This window comes from Manis pentadactyla, chromosome 7 (genome assembly GCF_030020395.1).
Source record: "Manis pentadactyla isolate mManPen7 chromosome 7, mManPen7.hap1, whole genome shotgun sequence".
Lineage (NCBI taxonomy): Eukaryota > Metazoa > Chordata > Mammalia > Pholidota > Manidae > Manis > Manis pentadactyla.
The window spans coordinates 117,475,867-117,500,883 of record NC_080025.1 but is presented as its reverse complement, the minus strand read 5'-3'; the positions used below and the strand labels follow the sequence as shown (position 1 = coordinate 117,500,883).

At 36.2% G+C, this 25,017-nt stretch overlaps 1 protein-coding gene across 2 annotated transcripts in view; it reads right to left on the bottom strand.

Annotated features, from left to right (window-relative positions):
• CFTR (CF transmembrane conductance regulator) overlaps window positions 1-25,017 on the bottom strand; it is a 164,042-nt gene that overhangs the window by 17,723 nt on the left and 121,302 nt on the right. For both annotated transcript variants that reach the window (XM_057504702.1, XM_036905683.2), the window contains exons 20-23: window positions 21,083-21,233; window positions 19,913-20,140; window positions 17,089-17,189; window positions 6,382-6,633 (exon numbers count right to left, since the gene is read on the bottom strand). In XM_057504702.1, coding sequence (XP_057360685.1) covers window positions 6,382-6,633; window positions 17,089-17,189; window positions 19,913-20,140; window positions 21,083-21,233 — 732 coding nt within the window. The remainder of the gene's footprint in view (window positions 1-6,381; window positions 6,634-17,088; window positions 17,190-19,912; window positions 20,141-21,082; window positions 21,234-25,017) is intronic.

Here is a 25,017-nt window from a genome sequence, read left to right as displayed (position 1 = left end):
CATAAACTGTCCAAGATGTTGTGATACTGAGCAAACATTCATTTCCTTCCCCTTACATTATTCCTGTTTCTTTTTAAACATTGAGCCTTTTTTTTAAATGTAGAACTGAGCAAATGGTTTTTTAGAATAGTGCTTTTCACAATATTTGTGGTAAAGGAGAGTTCTGTTTTTTTATAGTTTCTAATCCACTGCAAATCAGTACTCTAAAAAACAGATAAAAATGAATTTCTAAATGTTTTCTCTCAACTTCTATGTTTATCACAGACCAGTGATAGCTTATAAACCAGAACCAGTTCCTGGGCCATAATAAATGCTTAAGTGCATATAGAAACCCACAATAATAACTTATTGAACACTTATTAAGAACCCAGTAATAAACTAGGTGTTTGGGATAAGCTAGTAAACAGTAATGATCCCACTGTCTTTCTTTCACAGTTCTATAATTGGACTTTCATAAATGTTTCAATTATCTTTTATAAAATGTGTTTTGCTGTCCAGATCCCAGTATCATTAGCCAAGGTTCTAAGGACTAGGATAAATGACCATGTTCCTTTTCTTCACAAAGCAAATACTAAAATTTTTAAGGAACTCATTTTTCATGTTGGGATAAGACTAAATTAGAAGTAGTCTGTAAATCTTTTGTTTAGTTTTAAAGTTTTTAGCTATTTCTGTGGTTTCCTTATATTATTGAACTGCTAATATTGCATTATGTCAGACATGTTTTTCAATAGCAAGGAATCTTACTGGTTTGTGCCTAACAAAGTCTTCTTGTTGTTTATATAATTGGCACATAATAATTCTTTTCCGGGGTTTGTTTTTCCAGACTTCTTAGTGATCTGTTGAATTAGGCCACAGTACTTCCTGCAAATAAGCTTAAGGTGTATCCTAACTCCAAGTCAGTGTTTTCTAATAACTTCAATGTACCTCCTCTCTGAGAATTATGGATCAAGATAAACCAAAATATTATGCGGAGAGTTAAACAGTGCTGAGTTTGGTGTGAGTTGTATTGCACTGCACCATGAATAGAACAGCTTCAGTACATTCTTTTCAGAGGGCCTGATTCACCATTTTAATACTGAAACAGACTGAAACCTGCCATAAAATTATTTTTCATGTCCTTCTGGTCTGCAGAAATCAAAATGCTAATCAAATGAAATTTAGACCCCAAAGTGATAATGGTGTCTTTTGCATGTTGGCATCTGTTTATTAGTAATAAAACATAATTCTTAACATTAGAAGTTCTGAAGAACATGTTCCTTATAAACCCAGTGCAAGTGACTGAATGATTCTGCTACTTCACAGCAATTTTTATCAGAAGAGAATGCCATATGTGTTCAACAAGTCAAATAAATCTAGGTGCTTGTGCTATGCTCTAAATCCTCGATATTTGCATTGTTTCTGGCATCTCAGCATTCTGGGGAGACTACATATGGAGAAAGCAGGTAAGCGCATGCAAAAGAATAGATCGTGAAATACTATTAAATATCTACTTAATCAAAGGACTATCCAAAACTGTGATATATACAATTATAAATTCAGGTTCATCATGAAGGATCTGATTCCAAATGACAATTCCAGCCTGCATTTTGAGAAGGAAAACAAAAGGATAAAAGGAGGAGATATTCTAAATTAAAAGTTAGGCAAAAAAAAAAAAAATCATTAAAACTTCTTAAGAAAAGAATGATTTGAGGTTGAAAACAAAAACAAATTTTTTAAAGTAAAAGCTGTGAAATACTTGCTATATTTCTCATGCATTGAAAATAAAATTTAAAGCACAGCTTCCATGAAGTAAAGACCTAAATTAAGAGCAAAGGAAGTAAAAGGACTACTCTTCTCCTAAAATAATTGCTATGGGCAAAGTCTTTTAATATAAAGATCAAACAACTTTTCTGCATAAAATAGTCTTTTTAAATCTTTTCACCATGCTATGAACTGAATATTTGTGTCTTCCCAAATTCATATGTTGAAATCTTAACTCCCAACATGATGGTATTAGGAGGTGGGGACTTTGGGAGGTAATTAGGTCACGAGGGTGCAGCCTTCATTAATGGGATTAGTGTCCTTATAAGAGGCCCCAGAAAAGTCCCTCATACTTTCTACCACTGAGGTTACAGTGAGAAGACAGACATCTATGAGGAAGTGGGCTCTCAATAGACACTGACTCTGCCAGCACTGTGATCTTGGACTTCCCAGCCTCCAGAATTGTGAGAAATACATTTTTGTTGTTTATAAACCACTCAGCCTCTAATATTTGTTACAGCAGCCTGAATGGACTCAGACACACCAGATAACCTACAATACTGAAATTCATTAAAAACGAAATAAGAAATGCCCACATAAGTCATTTCAAATGTTTTCCTTTTTTTCAAGAAGATGAATTTTACCACATCTGAATTTGCATGATTTTTGGATATTCAAAATAGTAGAGAAAATTTGAGTCTACTTCTTAATTCAACATGCAAGAAATACATGTGGGGCATCTTGTTTTAATGTGTAAGATGCTTTTGTAGGTATTAAGGGCAAGGCACTAGAAATGACCTATTTAAGAGAGCTGTTCAGAGTAACATATTAATAATTAATTCCTACTTCTAACCAATCATATGACCTAGTAGTAGGTATAAGCCATTTATTCATTCATGCTTTAATGTCCAGTAAGCTAGGCAATGTGCTAAACAAAGGGATAAAAAGATGAAAATAGGACTTCCAGTTTGGGGTCTGACATACAAGTAACTTGGATGTCATCACTCTGTCCTAACAAGAGGTAAGAAGGTGAGCAAACTGAAAAATAAAAAACCTTCTTAGACCTGTCAGAGAATGAAGTCAAGGGGCAAACCACCACTACCATAAATGGGGAAACAAGTGGATATAGAAACTCACAACTTATGGGAGCAGAAACCCAGGAAAAGAAACCTCTGTGGAAACAAGAACCAGGGTAAGAAACCTAAATTCTAACTGATAAATTACTGGAAGCTCAGTGTGGACAAGTTTGAGTGTAAAAAACCCCAGGGCAGGACACACACTTTTGTAAGTATTACTTCCAGGTTCATCATCTCACAGTAAAGAACACAGAAAAATACTGCGATGCATTCAGCAGGAGGAGGGGGAGAGCGACAATTTTCCAGAGCATTCTGTTCTTCATAAGGCCTCCCTCAAGAGAAACTATTTTACCAGAGCCTAATCCAGTGGGGTTTTGATTAGAACCTAACTGATTTATGAAAGGAAAATACCCAACTCCAGCTCACACCAGCCATCCTGTTGTACCTTAGGGGGAGACAAATCTGAAAAACACTTGGTGAAGTTCACCACTCAAGGGCACAGGTTCACTAAAAGACTGAGACCTAATCGTAGACTTGAAGAACACTTCCCTTAAACTTGAATCCATGACACTGACTTATAGTTGCCTTAAACAATTGAGGCTGTATAATGTGAACAACTTCAGTTCCCCAACTCTTTGCTCAGTGGTACTCTTTAAATCCACTTACCTCCTTTCCTTCTGTCCATAACTCCCCCAACACACACCCCAAACAAAAACCATACCCCTCTTCAGTGCAAAAGCAAACCTCTCCTTGGAGCATCATCTTAGGTGCTCTTGCTACCTCTTTCCCACCACCAGTGCTGGTGCTGTACAGACCTCTCATCTCAGTACTCACCCATCCCCTAACCTTTGTAGCTGGACTTCTATCCTCACTCCTCCACACTTAGTGGCTCTTTTAAACTGGGGCTCTTAATGCTTGGATTGGGCATGCATTAGTAACACCTGGAAAGTGTGATAAAACAGACCTCCACCCTCAGGGTTTTTATTCATAAGGTTGGGTGGGGCTCAAGAGCATGCATTCCTACAAATTCTCAAGTGATGCAGATGATATTGGGGTGGCCCAGGGAACCACACCTTGGGAACCACCCTTCTTGGAGATGACCAAAGGCCACTTTGCAGCAGAACTGATCAGGATTCTCTGAGTCTTCACCTTCCTGCTTTGGCTCTCAAGATCCATCATCTCCACCCTCTTGCTCCAATCCTGTCTCCCCTCATATCCTTTATGACTCCCCTGATCTGACTGAACCAGTCACTGTTTTGGGGACATGTCCCACATCTTGTGTTATTCCCTCTGCCTATTGCACCTTTCTTCAACCACCTTTACTTCCTCAAATATACAGTTCAAGTCTCCAAGTCTCACTCTAAAGGCCACTTCCTGTGGAAAACCTGCTCTGAACAGCCCATTTTCTAGGCAGCTTATATTAGCTGCTTCCTCCTTACCTCAGCATTGTACCTGTACATCTCATAGTCAAGGTATAAGAAGGTTTTCTGGGGTCGAAAGTTTGTACAGTATGGAGGGGAGTTCTTTCCAAGAATAAAGGTTTTAACGTTGTAAATACAAAATTAGATAAAGTGCCTTTGAAGGCTTTGGAACTTAAGCTTTATTAGCTTCACAATAAATCTGTCTCACTTCTTATTGGATTTTTTGTTTCTTTTTTTATATAGTCATCATCTGGGGACAGATCTCTCTCTTTCTCTTTTTCTCTTCTTTCTTTGGCTCCTTTTTTTCTTTTTAAGAGAAGCAGGTGGAAAAGAACTTCAAGTCAGACAGAACTGGGTTTAAGATACATGCTACCTCACTCACTTAGCTGAACTTCAGTTTCTTACACTGTGCACAGAAAGGGTAATAGTATCTCCTTTAGAGTTATAAGACCAAATGCAATAGCAACTAAAGGTCTTAAAACAGTGCCTAGAACATAATAAGCACTTGATAAACATTAGTTTTCCCTCTTGGGATGGCAAGATCCATAGCCCGCATGTGAATAATTTTCAATTCCCCCAAAGCACCTAGAATGTGCCTTGCAAAGAACAGTTGCTGAACATATCTAATCTGTATTCTGTAAAAAGGTCTAGAGAAACTCAAATGCCAAGCATATTGCTTCTCCCTCATTTTACAGCATCTCTGGTTACTACTCTCACATCAAGAGAACTACCTATAGACATGAGGAATCTGCAAATTCTGTCCTCCTAGGACTCGCTTGAGTGTAGTTTAGTTGGCAAGAAGCATTGGTGAAGGGTTGGGAAGATGTCAGGAGAAGAGAAAGCAAGTATTTCACCAAGGTTTTCCACCCTGGTTTGTATAAGCCTCTTTGTTGCTCTTATTTATAAATTGGCAGTGCTGTTAGCATCACTCCTGGTGACCCCAGGACACGCTCGGCTGCCTATGCATTCACTGATGTGTAAGGCGAACGAAAGTAATCAATTATGCTTTTCCCAATTCAAGGGTGGGGCAAAAACAATTCATTAATTTACATAGTTAAAAAGCATAACTTAAAGTGCCCTCATTCTAATACTAGGAACAAATTCAATCTAAAACCTAGTCTTGCCATTTATGCCCATTTAAAACTGTTTTCTCTCAGAAAAAGACACAAATCTCATTCTTGATAAGCAGAAATGTGATATTAGTATTATTAATTAATCTCAAATTTGAATATATTAATACACTTATAACATAATAAAGATCATATACAGAGATATTATAATAATATAATAAATATATAACAATACAGATATTATGTTAACATAAAACTACTATAATTTTAGTAGTGTGTGAATTTATTTGTCCTAACTGTAAGATTAAAAAGGTGATCCAAAATTTCTGGTGTGCCATTTCAAGCCATTTACATTTAGCCTGGTATGCAGGGACTTTTTGCTAGCTCTGTACTTTTTTATTTTTTAACAGATGCATCAAATTATCAAATTCGTAAACACATGGGCAAAAGCAAGTAATAACAGTTTTTTCCTCTATTGGTGATAGTGATGGTTGTCTAACAAACTTCCCTGACCATTATTTCAAAATAATGCATGGTTACTTTTGCTTATTAAATAATAAAATTATTGCTTAGTAAATAAAATTTTCCTTAGTAAAGTACTGGGGAAAAGTTCAATAACCCATATCTTGATGAACAGTCCAAATAAACAACCCAAAAAAAGCTAAGAACTCCTTATTTGACAGTGTAAATTATGTAAAATTTAAGGAGACATTAGATAAAATCAACAATGAAATATTTCTCTCACCTGACATGAAAGATAATTTCAAGATGCAAAATCTAAACATATTATAATTTTGGTTTACTTCATGGCTTCTTTAGTTAGTAACCTAGCAATCAATCAGATATATTGCAAGTAGAATCACATTTAAAATGAACAATTACATAGATTCTGGACTCCACAAACCAAGTATCATAGGAAAAAGATTTGACTCCATAAATAATAACTTAAAATGTGTGTATTCAATATTGGCCCCAGTCTATAACAATAGTGTTACAACTATACTCTATTAACACACTGCTCTAGGCTGCTGACTGAATAGAGGTCTAACAAAGCAAGCAATGTTTAAATCTCACCCTCTGTCCAGGACTAATGGAGAAGGAAATGTTCTCTAATATGGCATTCCCACCATCTGTGTATTTCGCTGTGAGATCTTTGACAATCATTTGGCCTCCTGAGGGCCAGATGTCATCTTTCTTCACATGTTGGTTCTTGATAATCATAACTTTTGACAGCTGGCCATCTTTTGATGGTTTGATTGACTTAGTAGGCTTACTTTCTTCTGTCGGCATGTCAACAAACTTGAAGACTCGGCTCACAGATCGCATCTGAAATGAAAACAGCATTTTATTTTTGTTTGTTTAAGAGCTGTAGGCAATGTCATGATTAGGTTGATGTCTCCTAAAAAATAACTTGTAAGATATGATGCTAGCTAGTCGTCACAGGTTATTTGTCAGAGGTTTTCAATTAATCAACAGGAAATAATTGGATGTAATTAAAAGCTTAACAAAAGAGAATTAACTTGGACTTAAATAAATGGGCTCTGTATAGACCTGTTTATTTTTGTGATCACTTAATTCTCAGTTATGCAAGCTACACATAAATAGCCAAACTCTACTCAAGGGAATAGATAATGTCAAGGGGAAATTTTTTTTCTACTATGAGCAGCAATGCACAATGTTGTACAACTGGTATATTATAATAAAATGTTCCACACCTCAAAACCACTATTGACAGTTCTTGCCTTATCCCAAACTTCCTTAATAGCTGTCTACAATTACATAAGTCAGCTGGATACTAAGTGGACTCTTGATGCTTAGTAAATTTTGAATAATTTCATGATAATCTCCAAACAAACCTAAGTCATTGTCATATACCTCAAGTTAAATAGTTATATTTTTGCTCTAAATTAATTAACAGGTCAATTTTCATTAGTAAGCAAAAATTGTTTGTATTTGAAATTAAATATGCATCTTCCTGATAAATCTTTTCATGAAACATTTAGTAAAACATATCTTTAATATACACAGAAGTTAAAGAGCAGAACTTTTTTAAACATGCTTAAATTCTTCAACAATAATGTATTTCTCCAAATGATTATGATTTACTGGAAGTGAGAATATTATTTTAAAAATTGCCTGTCATAGAATAGGCACCCAATAAATATTTGAAAAATGAATAAATGAATATGTGAATGATTAAACATATATGAATAAATAAATGAGCAAGAAATAGTTGGAGACTTTGATTTCACTCAATTTCTTTTTTTAAAAGATATCATCTGTGATCCTGTGCCTCAGTCCTTCCCAGGTATTAACAGCTTACTAGGAAGAAATGTACTGCTTTTTTTTTTGCCTTAAAAGTAATTACTGATTTTGACTTTACTCAGCCAAGAATTTAACCTTCTTCAATATGATGTAAATTTATTATCATCTTATTTATAGTCAAGGCTTAGATTATTAGAAATCATTCTTTTTGCCAAAAATAATAATAATAATGTGGGAAGAAATGTATTTGGGGCATTTGCTTCTATTATTTCTATTTTTCATTATCAGAACATGAAATAGGAAGAATTTTTCATCTTTAGGTGTGGAATGATTGGTAGATGAATCAGAATTTAGATATTGATCCTTAAGTGAACATGAAAAGTTCCATCTTAGCAAATCTAACCATATTGCCCGTTTTCACTTGCCACAGACCAAGCTTGCTATTTGTGAAGTTTTCTTCCATCCTGTAATTGTGAGCTTCATTTTCTTTCACTTTGAAAATATCTTTGAATTATCTTTAATAATTATTCAAGATTCAAGATGAGAATCCTTTTAAGCCAAACCTACTGTTAGTGGAAGTGACAAGTGTCCAAATAGATCTAGAGGAAGTGAAAGGCATGTAATCACTACTGCTCCCACATATAATATTTTAAATTCCAAATTATACATGACTTTCAAGGTTTATTAAATCCTGATTCAATTATTTTTACTAACTATGAATCAAAGTGTGCTTTTGCCTTTCACTGTCATTAATTTTCATAGAGAACTGATACTCTATATAAGGTCTGAAAGGTAAATTAGAGTTGTGACTACCACTGAGATGGAACTGCCAAGGAAATAGCTCAAATGCATTTAAAATATCTTACTGTATTTGCCCTACATGAGAATAATATCACCCTTTAGAAATGACTGTGAGAAATGCAGAAAGATAGCTTAACTTTATAAAATAAAGTTGAGGCTGGTGACATATCTACATCTTAATGCTATGATGAATTCAAAACTAGCCTTTGTTAAGTGCTTTACTATGTCAAGAAAGATACTATATAACAAAAATCCTTCATATTTTAATACTTTCAAACAATAAAACATTTGAATATTGCTATCTAAACTACTCAAAATTATGTGTAGTGTTATTAGAAAATAACATTCAAAACCACTATTTTGGCAGCAATGAAATGTTATAAACAATTTTTTGTGGAAAGATTTGTGTTTAAGCATAGCAAATAACATTTTCCAGTAGTAAGGCTCACTGTTAAGGGTTTATCTAGACTTCTCATGTCAACTGTGGTAAATGGAATGTACCTGCCAAATTTAGAAAGTGAAATTTTCAACTCACCATCTTTCACATAGTCTAGTGGATTAGGCAACCCCAGGACAAACTATTATAGCTACCATATCATGGTCAACTATCCCTGACCAGCAACAAGTTCATCTTAACAATGCACGCTCACCCATAGCACACAAGCAGACATTCACTCACCTGAATGGGTTATAAGATTTTCTGAAGGGGAAAAAAGGTGGCTACTGCAAACATTTGCATTACGGTCAGTTTTGAGGCCACAGAAATACTGTTACTGAATAGAAGATGTGGCCAGATAATATTATGAATTACTAAGTAATTCCTTGTACTTCACAGGCTGTCCGATTTGTATATTCTACTTCCACTGCCTCTTGAAGGAGTAGCGATAACAGAACCAGAGCACAGAAAATCAATTCTTATCTTTCAAGTTTCAAAACCTGGCTTTTGGGGCCAAAGATGGACAGTCTGAAAATTCTGAGCCATATGAGTATCAGCTCACATAGTGTTTATGCAAAAATGGTAACCATGTAAGAACCTGTAGATGAGAAACAGCTCCTCTCCTCAGCCCACAATCTGATTCATGAATGGGGGGTAATAAGAAAGCTTAACACCAGTTCCTCTAAAAGAGTCCCTGCCCTGCCTGGTTTTATCCTCAAGTAGACTGGAGAATTTTTAGCACACAGGTAGCCTGTGCCTCGGTTCCATGCCTCTGAAATGGAAGAAGCTGAGAGGGACGTCAAGTCAGGACCAGAACAAAAGCGTGACCTATCTACGCTGTACACCTGTAGGTTAGATTGGAACACCGATGCCTCAGAGACGATGGGGCACAGATAAGGGACCTAGGACCAGAAGCTCCCCCTTCAGTATCCTGACATTCTGTAAACTCCACACAGAATTTAGATTCCTATCTGGCAGGAGCTCTGAATTTGCTGAGACTGTTTCTTCCATCCAGTGGAATGCAGGTTCAAACAGAAAATAAATTCAACTATAACAAAAGTAAAGTCATGTTTTTCACACATTTAATTTCTTAGCCAAAGATTGACAGCTGCAACCAGGGATGGATCCAGGTTTGGTAGAACCTGAAGCTGAAGTAATTTGGGGGAACTTAACAAAAAGAATCAAAATTGCTCAAACATAATTAAGTATAAGGCCTTTGAAGGGGTCCATGCAAGTGACAGAACCTGAAACTTATGTTTGATGGGCTTCACATTAAACCCCCTTTGCCTATTGCAGTAACCTTGTTCACAGCATTCCTTGTTGAATCCTCCCCATCCAGTGCTTAACACCATGCAGCACCTTAATAAATCTTTGTTACTAAGGAGCGAATCCAGCGCTTTACCTCATGCAGAAAGGTGTGTCCACAAGGAGAATGGCAGTGCTGTGAGAACCTTAACAGATTATCGCATATCTCACTTTCTCAGCCTGGAAATAAATGGTTTCTATTTGGACTGGAAGAAAGTTGAAACTTACCAAACTATTTGTAGTCTCATCTATTTTCTTTCATTGAGCTTTTTAACCAAACTTAATCCCTTTTCTAATTTAGAATGCCTGCTGCACATTATCAGGTGGTATGTTAAAGCTGCGGTGCCATTGTCCAGCTGTCTGGATGGAGCTGGATGGAAATTCAGATTTGTCCATTATCAGAATGGCTACAGACCGCAAAAGTCCTTAACCTTTCGCTGCTTCTTCGTAGGCATACAAAAGCATTGCCTGAGGAAGAATGAGGGGACAGCTCTTTCCGTCCCACTGACAGGAAAGTCTCACTGTAGCCATCACCAGGGTAGGTGGGCACACTTGTCTCAGATTTGGAGAAGTAAGTGATGATGGCAAAATGAGGCTCAGGCATTGAGACACTGAATCTATTTTTTATGTGAAAGGAAAACCTGACATCATCTGCAAAGACTTCTATAAAATTGGAGTTTAGCCAAAATGAAGTGGGATTTTTATTTGAGAATCATCTGCTTTAAATCTTTGGCTTCGTCATTTAAATGTATTATGTTCCAAAAATTCTCCTGAGTCAATCTTTAAAACTGAATCTCATTATCTTCATAATAACTTCTAAAGTGACTAATCTAAGCATCAGGAGAAGAAAGTCTTTTGGGAGGCTACGACTCCACAGTTTCAACTCAAACCTTACTTTATAAGGGATGAGTTCAGAGAAAAAGAAGATGACTCTTGATTTTCCTTTTCACTTAGTGTTGACAAAGAGGGAAGAAAAGGCTTAAAGATCTTTTCTAGAGTAGGTCTCAGGAAGCCAGACTCATCTCCGTCCAAAACCGTTTGCTCTATTTTCATTTATCCTTTTAGATGTTTAGAAATGAAGGCAGCAAAATTATGCATTAACTCTACTCTGCATACTGTAATACCCCAAAAACCAAGGAGACAGAAAATATACTTTATAAGCCTGAGCTCTGGCTAGCAACACTGTAAAGAGATTTCATAACTGATTATTACAGAAAGATTACAAGAAGTAAGTGTAGAGAGAATCATCTGAAAAACTGACACAATGTGAAAATCATCACACATTCCATAAGAAAATTTTCAAAATGTGCTTTAGATCATAGATCCTTCCTGATAGTCCAGAGTAAATGCCCACAGAGTTACTCTCTGACTCCATATGGTAAAATCCTGTTGGCACCCTTCCATAATGCTCAGAAAATCATAACTCAAATGAATGTTGGAGATCATCTAATCCAGTGATCACAAGTCTAGATACATAATAGAATCACCTGACACAGTTTAAAAAATATACATATGCCCAGTCACTCCACCCTAACCAAGGGGACTGATTTAATTAGCCCTAGAGGACCCTGAGTAATCTATATCTTGATAAAGTTTGCTCATGTGCTGCCAGGTTCAGAACCTTTAACCCAGTTCTTATTGGTATAAGTGAAAAAATCTAAACCCAGAAAAGTTAAAGTGACAGGCACAGAGCTCAACAAATTTTCCAAACTTTCCAACACTCTAGGAATCCCCTACAGTTCTCATAAGCCTTTCCTACTAGTTCAAGACTCAAGAACATCTTGATGGCATTTTCTTTCTTTGTTGGTTCCAGTAACACTATGGTGCAGAAGTTCTTTGATGAGCTCTGACCACTGCAGTGGGTGCTGACTTCATCACGGCACTGTAGCATTCAGGCATGACAGCAGAAATGTGTGATTCTTGTGAGCATCTAGGATAATGCCAATCAAGGCTTGAAAGCTTTCACATGAAAAGGGCTCAGAAAAGAATGTCAGAACTGGTAGGAACCTTAGGAAATTTCTAACCCCGCTGTTTCATTTCACAAATGAGAAAAGTGAAGCCCTCAAGGGGGTTACAACTTGCCTAAGGCTGCACAACTCCTTGGTAGTAAGGCCAGAGGGGGATATAGAATAGAAAGCCACTCTGCAGGATGGAAAGAAATTTGGGGACAGACATCATGAGTGGAAAACATCCCACAAAGACTTGTGAGAAGAGAAGAGCAAAGAAAGATATGATCAAGAGACTGTCACAGGGAGGCAAACAAAGAAAAAGAAAGGAGAGATGAATCTTCCCCTCAGATTCTTACAGCAGAAACGACTCTAAATATAAGAGAATTAGGCATCAGGTGCAATGAAGAAAAGCCAGGTTTCTGTTTTCTCCTCCCATCAGCTTTCTTGTTGGTCCTTGTACAGTCAGTCACTTGATCTTTACTGGAACCCAAAATAAACACAGGCAGTAAAAGGATAAAGGAGAAACAGGGAGTTTCTATTGACAGAAAACCCTTCTCAGATTGCATCTATCTTCCAAGAACTTTCTGTAGCCTTATTCGCTGGAATCTAAATGAGAGCCTTGCACATGCACAGGGCTCCCTGCTCAACCTGGCAGCTTCCTCCCTCTTGTGTTATTAGGAACACACAGGACAGCAGGGATGGTTTACTGCTGCAGCAGTTGGAGAATTAAGGAAGCAGGATAATATTCACATGCTCTCTAGTTGGTAGTCAGCTCTGAAAACAATGACTTGTCTACTGCCTCATTCAAACAATGAAATTATGACTGTGGGTAATGTATTAGTCACCAAAAGGCTTGATATCACTAAGTTTGAGACATTACATTCATACCCTTCCTAGCTGTCATTTATTTATTTAATCTTCATTATTCACGGAGGCAGAAATCTAGGGGTACATTGCCTATTAAGATACACAATGCTTAAGCAACTAACAAAGAAGAAAGAGAAGCTTCATGGTACCAAAAATGGCAGGCATCTTGTGAATCCAAAGAAAACAGATCAGTGAGCAACCTAATTAAGAACATACAAAATTTAAGGTAATAGCTTTAGTAATAACAACTGTAATCCATATAGTACTTGATATGGAAGTTAAAGGAATTAACACCTCTTTCCTATTCCTACCTTAAGAATGGTATGAGACAGACAATTGAAATGAATAGAGAGACATACATATAATTCACATTAAAAAGAAGAGTGAACTAGAAATCACATCTTTAAAACACTGTGATATCAGTTGAAATAATGTAGGATTTTCAGTAGAAATTATTAAATTTGACCCTATGATAATTTTTAAAATTCTAGGGTGATTCTTAACTTATTGAACTATGAACTATATTGTTCATAGAGTAACAATGTTCTGATTCTTTTTTCCCAAACTGTCATATAAAACTAGACAAATTAGTAGGGACAATAGAAGTTTTGTTCCCCTTTAACAGTCTCTTAGTACCCCATGGGTATTTTGAGGAGATTCTGGACAAGAACTTATGCCCTAAAATGTCAGGTTCTCTGGAAGACATTTTGACACTGTTTTATAAACAGATGGAGGAATCAGGTTGGTAGCAGGATATGTGCTTAGTGAGCAGGGGAGTGGTCTAAACTGGAGCTACGCATGTGTGACTCACTGAGAGGCAGTTTCTGAAGCAGGGAGTTAGATGACAAAGCTGGAGGGGGACAGAATACAACGGATGGTTAGAGACCTGCTAGAAGAGCAGAGGCCAGCAAAGAGAGCTAAGGAGGAACCAGAGAGGCAGGAGGAAGCCAGGGGGGAGGAAGCATGGTCGTAGTGAGAGAAGAAGTACAAGGAGGACTGTCCATGGCGTAGGCACTGCTGACAGAAGTGGGAAGACAGGGACATGTCTATGGCAAGATGCGGGTCATGAGGGTCATGGAAGTGAAGTGAAGATGGTCATGGAGAGAATGGGAAGGAGGAAATGGAAACAGGCACTCTTTCAAGAAATTTTGCTGTAAACAGGTCAAAGAAATGGGGTGCTAGCTAGAGATCAAGGGAGAATGGGAGTAAGGTCCCACAAAAAGAGGTTAACTGCATATTACTGGCCTTTATATAGGAGTAAAGACACAGAGGGAAGGAGGAATATGAGCGGAGGTGCAACAGGAAATTGAAGGGAAAAATAGGAGAAATGAGGGAATTACTTCTGGCTGCATCTATTTTTTTGTATGAAGTATGTAACAAGGTCATTGGCTGAGAGGCAGCGGCGGGATTACTGGAGCACCTGAGAGGAGACAAGGTAGGAAGGAACTATCTAAGGGAGTGAAATACAATAAAATGAATGAAATAAAAGGGTGGTTGGCCGGTTTTGAGTGCTGACATTTGAGATGAATAGTCAGTCATAAATATAAAGCGACAAGGTAGCAATGAGGAAGCATCATCACCCATATATGACCTTTACTGGCTGAACACTAAAGAAAGCTAGGCATGTGGGTGCAAGCGATGGATGAGTGGTAAAGTTCTATTGCCATTTTTATAACTTCATAGTTCTGTTGATGTTTGACTCTGTGTCCATGTCTGAACTAGGCCAGATGGGTAAATGAAATATTCTTTCCAAGTCTAAGATTTTTTTTTTCTGAGTAGTCCTGCATCAATAAACTAAAAATGTTGTGTCAAACAAAATACCTTGTTTATTGAATTTTAAACTCAGTCTAAATTCAATTAAGAACTCAGTAAGATAAAATGAGAACACTGAGTTTTTACTTTAGAAGTCACAAGGACCTTTAGTATTAAAATCATACAAACATGAGACTTGAGGATATAGCTTTCTTTCCTCCTACTCTCAGTGTATGTTAGGGGGAAACAAAAAGATTACTGTATAACTTTTGCAACTGCATGGGTGAAAGAGTATGATGGGAATTAATAACTAGATAAATAGCCACAAAGGTCCAGGAAAGACCACTTGTGCTATTTGGCAGGGATATGAAAATAAACATGATCACTTTGATATTCAAACAAAAGAACATGACTTTTTAAAATGAGATCAAATGCAAATATTGATACTTTTCATAGAGTGTATTATAACATAATAGTTCTTTGCAAAGATCTTTTTATGCCAGGAGATGAAAGACACGATGTCAAAGCACAGGTCACAAAACCAGGATGCCCATGTGAAAAACTAGAGAAGTAAAAATACCTTAAAGGAACTTTAATGGAGATTGGTTGTGTGGAATAGAAATACACCAACAAAGGTTTCAACATCACTGTGTAGAGGCCCTTACATAAGCTAAGAAAATTAATATGGCAAAGAGAAGGGAACTGCGCATATGCAAGGTATAGAGAAGTTTTAGATAAAGAAGTGCATGAGGACTTTAATTGCAAAAAGTTGTAGAAAGTTTGAGAAAATAATTAAATAAATACAAGCACAATATTTACTATTTTCCAGTTGAAACATCTTGAAGTACATTATGAGACCCAAATCCAAAAGCCTAAGAGCTAAGTGAAGAAATGAATGGAGTCACTAAAAACAGCAGGTCAAACTAAAAAACAAACAAAGGAAAAAAGGGAAAGCCTACTACAAATCATGTTAAGGCTAAATTTTATTTCAATGAATTATTAACAAGTTTTGTTTAAATAAAATATTAAGACACATGGGCAAGAAGACATCCTTATAAGTTTTGGGTTTTCCCTAGAGATATGTTTTATAATATTTGTTCTGACAGGAATTGACTATTCAAGTTTCCCAGCTGAATGAGTATGCGCATTTTGAGAACACGTGAACTTTCTTAGAGAATGGGAAAGGAACTTAAGCAAAAAGCATAGTAATATTCCTGACCCTCAGCAAATTCAGAAATGGATGACTGATTTAAAACATAGACCAATACAAACAGATGATGCAGGTATCCAGACCAATTATATGGTTCTGATTGAAAATTATGTATTTCTTTTTAAATAAAAGTGGGAAATCTGCCTTGCTTCCTTTGATTTTTCACTCTTGCTGCCATGGGATTTGTGCCCCTGACACAGGGCTAGTTCAGATACATTACTGCAGGCTCTGCATTCTAGGGAACCAAGACAAGAGAAAGAAAACCAAACATGGTTTTCGTGCACACTAATGAAGTATATAAATGCATGGCGATACTGATCGAACAGAAGGAGAGAAAGCATTCCCTCTAAAAATGAGGAAGAAGGTACACTGAAAACTGGAAATCTTTAGAAGTCAGAATATTATGAAATTATAATGTTGATAAACTTGAAAATGCAAGCTACAGAGAAGTTATTAAACAAGATTGTAAAAGCACAAAACATAAAGAAAAGATTAATACATTTAACATGATTAAACTTAAAAGTTTCTTTTTACCAAAAACACTATAATCCAAGTCACTGATTGGAGGACCATGTTTGAAATGTATACAACTGATAACTGACCCAGAATTCATAAATTCCTACAAATTAAGGAAAAAACTCAGTCTGCTTGAAAAAAAGGGCAATCAACAACAGTAAGCAATTAATGGAAAAGGAAACCCAAATGGCCAATAAATATGTGTTAAGCTGCCCTATCTCCTTAGTAATTACTCCACACCCACCAGATTGCCAAAATTTTAAAGTCTGACAATATCAAATGTTGCTGAAGCTATGGACCTATGAGAATTATCATACTTTCTTGATGGGAGTATGAATTCAGACAACAGATTGGAGAACAATTTGGCATTATCTAGTCAAGATGAACATGGGTGAACTCTATGACCCAGCAAGATTATTCCTGGCTATCTATTCTAGAAAAGTCCTGGGCAAAGAAATTATAATGTTCACTGCAGCCCTAGAGCTTGACTGTGGCTATCTATGTGGAGGAAAGGCGAGATATGGGTTTAATAGAGATATACAGTAGCCTTTAATTTATCTGTGATATTTTATTTGTTAAGCTGGGGGTTGGGTATATAGTTATCCCTACTGTTATTATCTATACCTTTTTGGTTTGTCTGAATATATTCATAAAAGTTAAAAAGAATAATAATTACTTACCAAGCTATCCACATCTATGCTGGAATTTACAGCCCACTGCAATGTACTCATGATATTCATGGCTAAAGTTAGAATAATGCCAACTGTTCCTTCTCCTTCACCTGTAGGTGGAAAAAAGATATAAATAGACTTCGTGTTATTTCTCTCTTCTGTGAACCACTTCATTTATACTTCTCCAAGTATCATATTAAGATATGAACATTTAAATGCATCATATTAAAGCTACATTTCAATTTTGTGCCAATTTTAACCATCCTTCATGTCACTTCACCACAGCATCTAACACTAGCAATAATGCCCTGTGTATACTAAGTATTCAACCAATGTTTTAAATCAAAGAATGTTTGAATATGAGGAAGAGCTGGCCTTTTGTTAGATGCTTTTGAAAGGGCTGTTGGTACTGATAAATGTGTTTATCTCTTCCACTATTACTTTGTAATAATACCTTTGTAAGTAATAGTACCTTCAAAGACTACAACAGACAATGGGGAAAAAGTCTGGTGTCATGAGCCCCTCTATAAAAAAAATGAAAGCAGGAGGGAGGTGAGTCTGCGTAGCATCCAGAAGATCCTTGGATGAGCTTCATGCCTTTACAAGGAGGACTTTCTCTGTTTTAGAGTGTCATGGGGAAATTAGAACTCACGGGTCTGCCATTTGCAAAGAAAGAAGACTGCCCTTCATGGTAAAAAAAAAAAAAAAAATGACTAGTTCACCCAGGGAGAATAATACTTAATGTTTAATTGGAGTAGATAGTTCTTCAGGGCTGGAGGGGACCTCTAGAAGATTTATAAATATTCAGTGTTCATGGCCATAAACATTTTCTAATAGGAATGTCCTTAAAATTATTATAACTTTAGGTTATTGAGTCTCAAGTCTCAATGTCAGTCCTTACATTTGTAATACATGATAAAATTGTCATAGGGTTCTAAAGTTGGGAGAAATAATTCATCCTGTTATTATTAATTGAAATTTTTGCTTCCACAGTTCCTCTAACAGAGATAAACCATAGACAGCAGGTCTGTGCTTTTAGTACTAAATTATTTATTCTTATTAGGTAAGATTTATCATTATAAAGGTTAAAATGAGAGTAATATAAAACTTTAATAATAACAATAGTGAGTAATATAAGATGTATGGGTATTTACTATGGACCAGGCACTATATTAAGTGTTTTGCACGAATCATCACACTTAATATTCACCACAAACCTATGCAATATGTACTATTATTATGCCTATTTACACATAAGGAAAATGAAGGCCTTAAAGAAGTTAATTAATATGTACAAGTTATATAGCTAAAAACCAGCAGAGGCAGGGTGAACATCAGCTGTGTGAATAACATTTACTCTGGCTGGACATCTGATTTGATTAATAGGTCCTGAACTGTACTGACTGTGAAAGGCTTTGACTATCACTTCTATTAGTTAAACAGGACTCAGTCTATGTTATAGCACATGCCATACTGGTTTGAATTCATTGCCAACAAATCTGTGTTTATTTAGTCTTTTTTGATACTGTTTCAAATAGTTTAAAGGAAAATTTTAAAAATTCTGAACCTAAAACAAACTTTATTTTTTTTAAAGTTGCTTAAAACACTGTTTAAAAATTACTATACTGCTAAGGAATCAGTTCATTTCCCTGCCCACTTATATGCCTTTCATCGAGTCATTTCCCACTGCCCTATCCAAGAGAACAACAAATGTGTGGAACCTGTTCCTCTCATAGCAGCTGTGTGGACTGCATGTGCACCCCTGAGCCAAGAGGAGCCTATTTTCTGCTCTCTCCAGTACTTTGAAATTGGACACAGGAACTCTGCTGTTAATTCAAGGGTCCCGAGTGATGAGGCCATATAAAGTCAGTGTGGCACAGCTCTGGCATACCCAGAAAACCAGAGAGGGAGAAATGAATGAAGCTGCCACAGAAAGGAATGCACACAGGCCAGCAACTGGCCCCAAGAGATGGGAAGAAGAGCTGCATTGCCTCCCTTTCCCATTCCATTTCCTCTAAAGGCCCAGCGTGCCTCCTGCCCTGGGGCTCCACGAGGCTCCCGAACTCTCCAGCATGCGCTTTGTTTTGTTTGGGCAGGACTCCAGTCTTACAACCAACCCATCTTTCAGATTTGGCAGTTGCTCTAAATCTTCATCCACTGTCACATGCAAATATATTTCAATATTTCTTATAGTTTAGTAATCTACCTTCTTAAATTAGAAGAGCTCATTTGTCTATATAGATTTTCATTTCATTTATGATGAAATACTTTTGTGTTTTTCACCCAAAGATCCTAAAATTCAGGACATTTGTATTTGAAAAATGTGACACTTTATCTAAGTTACTTCATTTTTATGGCAGTTCTTCATCATGTAAAATCTACCTTAGGATAATGAATTGCACAAACTGGTGGCTAAAAGAACAAAACTTATGGGGGTGGAAGCAGTGTTTTGTGTGTGTGTGTGTGTGTGTGTGTGTGTGTGTGTACACATTTCTTTCCCCTTATTCACACAGTGCTTTTATAAAGAGATCTATTACTTTTAAGCCAGGATCCTTTACCAATATGAGAGTCAGGAGGTAATTTTTTTTCTTTCAATCACAGATTTCTTATCTGACATTTCCTGTCTCAGTTTTTTAAACTGTAAAGCAGAGATAATACTATATATAGCCCTAATTCAAATAAACTATTTGTTCAGCAATAAAACTGATTAATCAACTCCCAAAAGTCTATTTAAAGATATCTAAAATTATGAACCTGTAACAATGTAGCATTTTATTGGTTGACAAAGTTTTTATTTAAATGCTCAGCTCAATAGTGAACAAGTTCATTGTACCTGTTGTCAAAATGGATATGAAGGTAACAGCGATGAAGAAGATGACAAAAATCATTTCTATCCTCATTTGGAACCAGCGCAGTGTTGACAGGTACAAGAACCAGTTGGCAGTATGTAAATTCAGAGTTTTGTGGAACAAAGTTTCAAAGTAAGACTGCCGTCCAAAGGCACGCAGTGTCCACAGTCCTTTCAAGCTTGTAACAAGATGAGTGAAAATAGGACTCCTGCCTGTGAAATATTCCCGCAGAAAACCATGCTTAAACAATCAGGTAACCACATAATGCAAATCCTTACTACCATGTACCAGAAAAAGATAAGCTTAAACCAACAAGTCACCAGGCAGCAAATGTCACTGGCTAGAAGTCTTCCAATCTGATGGCACACTTTTGACTAGGTGCAATTTGTTATTTTTGTGATGAGTTACCCTCCTTTTTCACTTGCCTGCCATGGATGGGAAGTTACAATAAAATTACTATCATTATTTGTTTATATTTCTTGGCTACCACTGGGCATTGTTTTTCTGGCTAAGCCTAAATTAATCGCTGGTGAGAGAAAATGTTTTTAAAACAATTTATTCAAGTGCCTCAATTAAGAAAGTTTATGTCACTTCATTTAGATAACACCCTTCAATGCAGAAATACAAGGGAAATTTAACCCTGAAAATGCACCTGCATGAAGGGTGTTACTGAAAAACAGGCTACCTGAATAGCTCGGTCAGGGTTTGGTGGCCCAGCAGAAGGCTGGCCCCAGGAGAGGAAGGAACGGTGCCTGAAAACAAGCCAGGAGGAAGAATTTTGTCATTATTCATTCATAATTTTCTTACATAAATTATATTTTAAAATTAATACACTATAAGCCTCTAATAATAGAAGCGTATCAATTTAAAAATATAATTTATGTAAGAAAATTATGAATGAATATCCTCACACCAACCCTCTTAATACTCTACATAATTGTTTTCAAACCGAAAAGAAGTCACAGGGTTATTAATTAACAAAAGCAACCTATGTGTGTTTTGTAATTTAGTTTCCTTTTGTAGGCATACACATTTTTTAAAGTCATCATTATATAACGCAAGAGTTCGAAGTAGGAAGAATTTTGGGGAAAGTAGATTAAAAAAAAGAATCACACATATTTCCCAAGGTGAGCATTGCACATGAAGCGCCATACCTTCAGATTCCAGTTGTTTGAGTTGTTGTGAGGTATGGAGGAAGTAGGCTCTCAACAGAATAAAAGCAGCTATCACTGGCACTGTTGCCAGGAAGATGTAGGGTTGTAAAACTGAGACAACTGCCACCGCTCCAATCACAATTAATAACAGCTATAGGATCAAAGAAAACACATTGGTGACTATACTTAGATTCTTTCACATTGCAAAGGGCCAAGGCACATTAGTGATGTTATTTCCCAATAAGCTCTTCACACTCTGCTCCATTCTTATAAAGGGCAGCCCTCTCAAAGTACATTGTCCATAGGTTCTATGAAAATTCAAAAAATCATTCAGGTCACTTACAACAACATTTTGAGGTTTTGGAAACATGGTGTTCTTGAATCTCAGAATATTCTCATTTCCCGTATGCTGTGAAGCATTGCATGATAAATAAATTTTAAACAAATATGGGTTTTTTTCCTAGCTTGGTCTTCTCTTAAACTTTAATTTTGAAATAGTTTTAGTGTGAATGTGAAATTTTAGGATTTATTTTGTTTAGACAATTTTTGAGAATTGGGCATTTCTCTCAGAGCCTTTCGAATCAGAAAGATCTAGTTTAAATGTAGGCTTGGTGATTTAGGCAAACTTCTTAACTTCTCCAAACCTAGGTGACTCATCTTTAAGACTAGAAAAAATAAATGTAGTAAATTTTGCTCCCCTTCCCAACTCTCCTGTTCTTGTTCCTTAAAATAACTGGGGATAACCTAGAAGCTCAAAACAAGAAAGGACTTTTTGGGTATAGCTGATTAACTTGGAATTAGACAATTTTTTCTATCTCATATGTTGTCAAATAAATTTTGTGTTTCAGTCAAGACCATCCATTAGAGATACTGCTTCACCTTATCCACCAAAAACACAATCCTGTTGGGCAGTCTCAGGAACAAGTTAACTATATAGGTACCTGCTTCAGAATCAAGTTAAAGGCTTAAATTCTGTATTTCTACATGACACTAAATCCATATATTTTAGAAAGAAAAAAGGTCTGCTATCATTTGCTCCACAATAACCTATTTGAATAAAGTATAAATAAGGAACTGTCACAACAAGGTTTTAAAAAAATAAATCTATTACACTATCCATATAATAATCAGTGAGCCAGTTCTCTACCAATTTCCATGGGTGACACATGTATTTTACAGTTAATGCAGTAAAATACAGAACATTTGGTACACAGGAGCATGTTCTACATAAATCTTCTTTGAATGGGCTGTTATTTTCATCTAAAACTTCAGATGATCATATTTCAATGACACCTTTCTAGGGAAAATGCCTCTATGTCTCCAGTCATCATGATATCAGCCCCTCATTCATTCAACAAATAGTCAGATAAATCTTTACTCTTCAGACACTGGTCTAAATATATACAGCAAGCCAACAATCTGAGAAAGTCTTCCCTACTCCATTCTTGCCCTTCAAGTGCCACCAGTACAATGAAAAGCCCCAAATGCCCTAGTTATATATGACAAGACTTCATCAATGGCAAGCTAGTTTTTAACTGAGGACATTTATTTCCCAGAAACAGGACATTTTGGTGGGGGAGAGGGAGACAAAATACAAGTTCCAAGCATGATTAACTAGGGAATATGATTTAATTTCAATGGGCCATCATATTAAATACCGGTATGTGTGAAAGACAAATGCTATCGTGTTGGAAGCCTGGAAACATTCTGCTACTCCAGTAGAATCCAGGTCTTTTGTTGGCTGTTGACAGTTGTAAACGACACTGCGTTCACTTGACTTGTGCAATTTTTACCATGTAATTCTAATTCGGTTCTGTTGGAATATAACAGTCAGTGGGAAAGTAATATATATATGTTTTTTAATGATTGTTGATATCGTGGAGAGTCTTAGGAATGAAACTGTAACTATGTTATGATAGAGTAGATGAAATTGGGCAGTTGATTAACCAAGATATCACACTTTGTGAGAGAAGAATGGAGAAGGTGCGTACAACTGGAAATGATAATACTTTCACAGGATAAATTGCCAGCAATTATAATCATCTAGACTATAGCCCAAAACAAGAAATCCGTGGAAAATTGCTAAGCATTTTCATTAGAAGCCATCCTTGGGCACTGAGGTCGGAAGCTAATAATTTAGCACTGTGTGCAAAACTAAAGGCACTGGTTTAATATATTTGATAGTCAAATTACACAAAAAACCTTAAATTCTGTCTTAGTCTTTAATTCACAATGTTTAAAAAACAAGTCATTTCAGACCAGATGCATTAGTGAGAGGACACAAAATACAGGGACTTCAAGACAAGATGAAAATGTGAGCACAGATTTCTAATTCCCATTTATCCTTACCCAAATCCTAAACTTCCTCCAGAAAGAAAAGTCTACAGACTGTAACACCCACAAGGCATCATCCACTAATGTTCCCAGGAAGTGGGCATCACATTCCCACCCTAAAAGCAGCTCAGTGGTATCCCTGACACTGAAGGACACTTGACATGGCCAGTGAAGCCAGAGCAGATGATAAATGTGAAGATCACTTTGAAATCAGTAAGTTAATTAATTCATCAATAGATAAATAAATACGTATTGAAAACAATGCAATGGACACCAGATTTGGACTTGTATCCATAAATGAGAGTCCTTGAGAATTTTTAAGCAAAGGATTAATAGAATGAACAGGAGGAAAAAAGATGTGAAAGATACACTAGAGAGCAAAGTAGCAGGACTCAGGATATAATCATGTATTAGATAAGAGAGAAGAAATCAAACAAGACTTAAAGGTTTTAAGGCTGAGAAGAGATTTTACTATTTTCAAATATGTAGGCTTCTGTTTCATGAAAAAATAATAATTTTCTCAAACAAAGAGATAAGTAGGATGCTAAGATACAGGTTTTTCCTGTTTAGCTTCAAGTTCAAATTTGTCCCATGTGATCCACTTCCACAGTTCAGTCTGAAGCGTTTACCTTAGTACTGAGTGTGACCACCATCAGATTTGTCTTCCTCATTTTACAGGCTAGAGACCTGAGCCCCTTAGAGATTCTTACTCAAGGTAAAAGAAGTACTGGTATCTACAGAATAGGATCCCGATCTCTCACTCTCATTATATGATGTTCCAATCCAGAAAGCAAGATTGCGGAAAATTATCAAATGTTAGGAAATGAAAAATAAGAAAATAAATAGAAATTAAGCTTTCATTCAAAGAAAATTTACAGGTATTCCTTATTCTGTACAAAAATGTTCCTGATATATTATGAGGATGAGATTTTTTAAAATATGAGCATAAGTATACCAGAGGAGCTTGCAATTTAGAGGATCCTTATAATGAATTTTTAATAAAGTCAAAATTACCCAGATTTTTATTTTGATTGTCATATATTATGCTTCCTTAATGGGAGACCCACTTGTAAATAAAACAGGTTAATTGAAAGAGCCTTGTCCAGACACTTGTGAAACAACAAATGAACCTCAACGACATTGGAAGTTGAGCAGAAATGTATTCAAATTGCCATAAGAGAAAGTATTTAAGAACCATCACATGTGTAAAAAGTGTCAGTTTGTAAAATAAAGACTTAAAAATTAACTCTTCCAGAGGATTTCTGAAGTGAGCCTTACATTGATTCAGAAAAATATTCAGTAGACTCCAAAAGTGGAAAAACAATTTTTCAAGGGCCATCATTTGTGCTTTTGCAATCATGTCAAGATTTCATATTCAGTTTGTACCTGATTTAATAATATTTTATTTGACACAAGTCATTTACACTCCTAAAATGAGGAACAAATGTCCAGCATTTAAAGAAAGACTCAAGAAATGCTCCTTCAAATGCATGAACTCAAAGAATCTGTTACAGAATTCCAGCAGCTGCTGCTGAGTTATATCCCTAAACAGTGCAAGCGAAGGAAATCCAAAATGCTAAAGTTCACATGCAACAGCTAAT